We start from the raw sequence: 5,263 nt of genomic DNA on the forward strand, positions 1-5,263 counted from the left end.
CCCCCCGTCACACTGGCCGCCCCTCCCCAGCACAGACTCCCCCCTGCACACCCCGCTCCTGGCCCCTGCTCTCCCTGGCGCGCCGCCCCCCCCGCCTTGCACACAGCCACAGCCGGCACAAGACCCCCGCCACACACACAGCCCCCAGCCCCGCTGTGGGGGCACCGTCACAGGCAGGGGAGGACACAGCCCGGGGGCTTCCGGTGCCTCAGGGGTCTGTCTTAGGGGGGAAGAGGTGTTGCCATGCCCCAAGCTCAGCAGGGACCCCTGTGTGTCACCGGGTGAGGGACCCTGGCCCACTCCTGGCTCAGGAGATCTGTGTCAGGGGTCTGCGCTGGAGCCAGAGGGGTAGTGGGGGGCTGTAAGGAGGTGCAGCCCTCACACACAGACCGGGGGCTGTCCTGGCCCCCCCCTCCCCTGGGAGGGGATGGATGCTGGGCTGTAACACTGGGAATTCACAAGGGCTCGGGTCTTCCGTGTTTGCCAGCACTCAGTGGTGAAGGCATAGGGGTGCTGCCTGAGGAGAGGCTCCCAGGGCCCTGCACAGGGGATTGAATCCCCCTGACACTGCTGCTGCTTGCAGAGCTGTGAGGTGCCATAAATCTGTCCTGGTGCTGGCTCGTGGCTCTGCTGCTCCAAGGGTTTGCAGCCCTGGGCACTTGGCAGCTGTGTCCCCCACTCTCCTGCTTCCTCCCCCCAGCCTGCCTGAGGCTGGGGCTGGGTGGTGGGAGAGCCTGTCCTGCTTGTGCCACGTGTGCTCAGGGCTGTGCTGCATTGAGGGCTGGGGGAGTCCCTGCATGCTCCTTGCACCTCCTGCTTGTGCCCTCCCTGTCACCACCACTTCTCCCTGCCTTGATTCTCCCTGCCCTGCCCTCCTGCTCCCACCAGCCCAGGATGCTGGGAAAGCACAACCCCAGGGTCTGGGGGTGCCCTGCTGAGCTGGGGGCTCCCCTCACTGTGCAGTCACTGGCCCTCAGTCCTGATACCTCCAGGGGGTGGCACGATGCCTCCCTGACCGGCTGCTGGGGTCCTGCCAGGCCGCTTTGCTGTTCCCGCTGTTATTTTTATCGGATGTCATGGAGTCTATTGCTGGCGCCTGCGGCACCGGGTGCTGCTGGCAGCACATTCCCCTGTGCTTGGCAGGAGGCCACTGTGGAGCTGGGAGGGGCTGTCCAGGGCTGGCTTTGCCCGCACTTCCCCTGCCCAGCGTGGCCCTGGGCTGGCTCTGGCCCCGGCTCTGCTCTGCCTGTTGCTGGTTCACATCGGTGCTGGTGCTGCTGTGGCACAGCCCCCTGTCCCTCGGGGCTCTGTCAGCCTGCGGGGGTGTGGGGCTGAGCCCTGGCGGCCATGGCCTATCTGTGGATGCTGGGCTGCTGCTGGATATGGTTCCCCCATCCCAGCCGTTTCTGCCTTCGGGCTGGGCTCTCCCTGCTGTGGCAGGGGCCCCGCTCCAGCCAGGGGGATGTGAGTGCTCCTGCTCTCCTTGGAGCTTGCACCAGTGATCCCCAGCCATGGCCAGGCTCAGCCCCTCAGCTGCTGGCTGTACAATGGTTCGTGCAGCTTCCCGTGTCCTGTGCCCTGTCCCAGGTACATCCCAACCTCCAGCCCTGCCTTCTCTTGCTGCTCCTGGAGACCCCAGTGCTGCCAGCTGGGGCCAGGCCAGGGAGCTGCTGGCAGTTGGCTGTGCCCGCTGTGTCCAGCCACACTTGCTGGCTGAGCTGCTGTCCGAGGGCTCTGGGGCCAGGCAGGGCTTTGCCTCCTGCATCCAGGGCCCTGGGCCAGGCTGCCAGCAGAGCCTGGACACAGTGGGCAGTAGCACGTGCCTGCAGCCGTGACCCTCCTGTCCCTCTCTGCCTGTGGAGAGCAGTCCCCTGCTCCTGCCATGGCAAGGCCGTGGGCATGAGGATGGTGCCCTAGTTCGGTTTGGGCCCTATTTGGAGTCCTCTGGTCACAAGAACAGCAGCCTGGGGGTCGGCTAGGCACCCCGGGCCCCAGGCTTGGCTGGGATGGAGGCTCTAACCCCGCACAGCAGCTGTGGCTGGGCTGTGCTGGTGGCACCCTGGGGAGGCAGTGGTGCCAGAGTCATTACAGGAGGCTGGATCTGGCTGTATCCCCAGGCCCGGGCAGGGATGCGCAGACAGGTCTGTCCCTCCCAGCACAGCCTCATCACTGCTGGGCACTGTACCCAGAGCCTTCGGCACTGGATGAGTGACAGCGGTGCCTGCTGTGTTCTCCCTGAGCGCCGTGCCCTGCACACAGCTCCTGGGACTGCAGCTCCTGGGAGTGCTGCTCACGCAGGCAGCCAGTGCCCTGGCTGTGCTGGCCTGGAGTCCAGCACCTGCTGCCACCCCCTGCCCGGTGCGGTTGTGGCCCATGAGCTGGTGGGACTGCTCTGCCATCGTGGGGTCGTGCGGGGGCTTTCAGGGCTGGGGAACAGACCCTCGGATCTTGGGGCTGGTCTGGGGTGGGAGATGGAGCCTGTGAAGCACCAGGTGGTGCTGCTGGGAGTGCAGCAGCTCTGTGGGGCTGCAGAGCCTGGGCTGGCCCTGCCGGTGAGCTCCAGGGACTACATGGCATGGTGTGGGGACAGGGAGCTGGGCCCTTGTCCCTGAGGAACCACCGACAAAGTCCCTGGGGCAGGGCCGGTACCGAGCTGGTCATGGCTGGGGCTGTTGGGACAGGGGCTGTGGGGCCAGCGCCCGCCAGGCTGAGGGCTTGCTGGGCTCAGGGCTTCCAAGGACGGAGCAGAGCAGCAGCGGGGCTGGAGACCTGCCAGGGAACCGTCCCAGGGAAGCGGGGAGAGTGAGCAGGAGCCGCCAGGGCCGGGGGAGCAGCTGGGGGGGCAGCACTGGGCCAGCTGAGTTGCGTCGAAGGGGTCAGGAGTGTAGGATGGAGCAGGAGCTGCCAGAGACCCAGCCGGGCAGCACCCCACCGGGGACACTGATCTGGAAACAGGGCCAGGAGCTGTGCCAGCAGCCAGCTGTGGCAAGGGGTTGGGACAGCCTGGGCAGCAGGGAGCACGTTCTGCCCATCCCGGCTGGTGGGGGGGCAGGGGGGCGGACACAGGCAGACAGCTGCTCTCCGGGGAGGGGATCACAGTCGGCAGAGCCTGCTTGGTGTTCTGGGAGAGGTTTGGGGTGCTGTGGTAAAGGCTGTGGTGGAAATCACGGGCAGCAGCTGGGCAGGCTCTGCTCTGAGAGCCCCAGGCACCGTGGACCCTGGATGACAGGTCAGCCCCATGCCCAGGTCACAGGGAGGAGGTGCAGCTGGACACCGTTTCAGCCAGAGATGCTGCGGTGTCCTGAGAGGCCTGAGGCACTCGGCAGAGTGGGACACCTGTGCCGTGGGGTTTGGTGCAGGCAGTGGGGAGCTGCAGCTGGGACAGAGCCGGCAGGGCTGGAGCAGCCTCAGGCATCCTGGGGCAGGACGGCAGCAGCAGCGGTGCTGGGACAGGGGCCCAGCCGTGGGCAGGTCACACAGGGGTCTTTCCCACCTAAATGGGCTGTGCTGGTTGCAGGGGCCCTCATGGGAGCTGGGGATGTGATTGCGCAGCAGCTGGTGGAGCAGCGGGGGCTGCGCGGGCACCACTGCCCCCGCACCCTGAAAATGATGGCCATTGGCTTCTGCTTCGTGGTGAGTGGCAGCAGGATGGGATGGGATGGGATGGGATGGCATGGGATGGGATGGGATGGGATGGGATGGGATGGGAGGCTCCTTCAGCAGGGTGGGACTGTGGTGGTGCCGTGTGAGTTTCGCCATCCTGGTGCCACCTCCAGCAGCCGTGGACAGGTCCAGTTCCATGGAGCAGGAGCAGCATAGGACAAGCTTGTCCTTGTGGTCCAGGGCTGGAGCAGGGCCATGTAACCAGCCCTGGAGGTCCGCCCTGTGACCAGGGAGGGCAGGTGCTGCTCCTCACCCCCTGGCTCCTGCAGGGCCCTGTTGTGGGCAACTGGTACAGGATCCTGGATCGGCTCATCCCGGGGAATACAAAAGTTGTGGCTGTGAAGAAGATGGTCCTGGACCAGGTTGGTGTGACATGGGTGAGGGTGTCGTGTGGGACTGGGGCAGCGGGATGGGGCTGTGGTGGCAGCCGCAGGTTTCCATTCTGCTCTGAGAACCCAGTGCCTGAGCTGGGCCCAGCCCCACTGCAGTTTCGCAGGGGCTGCCCATGGCCAGCCTGGCTCCCAGCACCACAAGCTCCTCAGCCGGGGCTCCTCTCTCGCAGGGGGCTTTTGCACCGTGCTTCCTTGGCTGCTTCCTGGCTGTCACGGGGGCCATGAACGGGCTGTCGGTGCAGGATAACTGGTCCAAGATCCAGCGGGTATGTGCTGCTGCCCTGGGCAGCACTGAGGGGCCCTGAGCAGCTGTGGGGCCCCAGCAGCTCCTCCCCGTGCTCTGGCCCTGACGGCTGCTCCCATTTGTTTCCGTGCCCATGCCCAGGCACTGGGTCCCTGGCCCCTGGCTGTGTTGGGTGCCCAGTGCTGACAGTCCGAGTACTGGTGCCAGGGCCAGTTCCTGTGGCGTGGGTGTCCTGTGGGCGAGTACTGGGGTCCCACTTGGGCCAGACGTGGGTGCCATGGGCAATGCTGTCCAGCCCTGCTCCTGGCTGGGTCTCCAGAGCAATTACTGAGATGACTCCCATTAGCAGTAATTGCTGGAAACTGGTGTTAACACTGAGTCAGCGTGTCCAGGGTGAGTCACTGGGGAGTGGGTGCCCACCTGCCACAGGCTGAGGCATACTGGGGTGGTCGCATGGCTGCCAGGAGTGGCAACACCAGCCTCAGTCACTGATGCTGCTGGAGCTGCGTGTGAAGGCCCCCAGCCTGGCTAGAGCTCTGCCTGAGTGCCATCACCCAGAGTCCATTTCTCTGCATGGGGGCACCCAGTCAGCAGCCTGCTACCCACTGGGCTGCCAGTACATGCCCCTCATTCTGCCCCAGGGTGCAGGAAGTGAATCTCGGGGCAAGAGCACATCACCTCTGCTTTCTCCAGGCTCTCCAGCCGATCTATGGGGTGCTCCAAGCCACCCTAAGGGCACACACGAACAGATCTTGGGCACAGGCAGCACTCTGAGCACTCCCATCCATCTTCCCCTGCTGCATCCTGACCAGCTCATGCCATGGATTTTGCCTTGCCTTCGCCAGGGAATCCTGGCATGGTCGGTGATTCCTGCGAGCTGTGGCTCCTGGCAAGCCCTGACCTGGAAGGGGGTGATGGGCTGGCAGCTGGGCAGCAGTGCTGGCAGCACCTTCACCTGTGGCTG

General features: G+C 65.6%; 2 protein-coding genes across 8 annotated transcripts in view; both read left to right on the forward strand.

Moving 5' to 3' along the window:
• Positions 1-5,263, forward strand: part of CAD (carbamoyl-phosphate synthetase 2, aspartate transcarbamylase, and dihydroorotase) — a 29,067-nt gene that overhangs the window by 14,973 nt on the left and 8,831 nt on the right. The window lies entirely within an intron of this gene.
• MPV17 (MPV17, mitochondrial inner membrane protein) overlaps positions 16-5,263 on the forward strand; it is a 7,294-nt gene continuing 2,046 nt past the window's right edge. For 2 of the 7 annotated variants that reach the window (XM_017733676.1, XM_017733680.1), the window contains exons 1-3: positions 16-3,633; positions 3,780-4,025; positions 4,226-4,321. In XM_017733676.1, coding sequence (XP_017589165.1) covers positions 2,890-3,633; positions 3,780-4,025; positions 4,226-4,321 — 1,086 coding nt within the window. In that variant the 5' untranslated portion in view covers positions 16-2,889. The remainder of the gene's footprint in view (positions 3,634-3,779; positions 4,026-4,225; positions 4,322-5,263) is intronic. The other 5 variants (XM_017733677.1, XM_017733682.1, XM_017733679.1 and 2 more) reach the window with 4 other exon arrangements.

Source organism: Corvus brachyrhynchos, unplaced genomic scaffold (assembly GCF_000691975.1).
Source record: "Corvus brachyrhynchos isolate BGI_N302 unplaced genomic scaffold, ASM69197v1 scaffold25, whole genome shotgun sequence".
NCBI lineage: Eukaryota > Metazoa > Chordata > Aves > Passeriformes > Corvidae > Corvus > Corvus brachyrhynchos.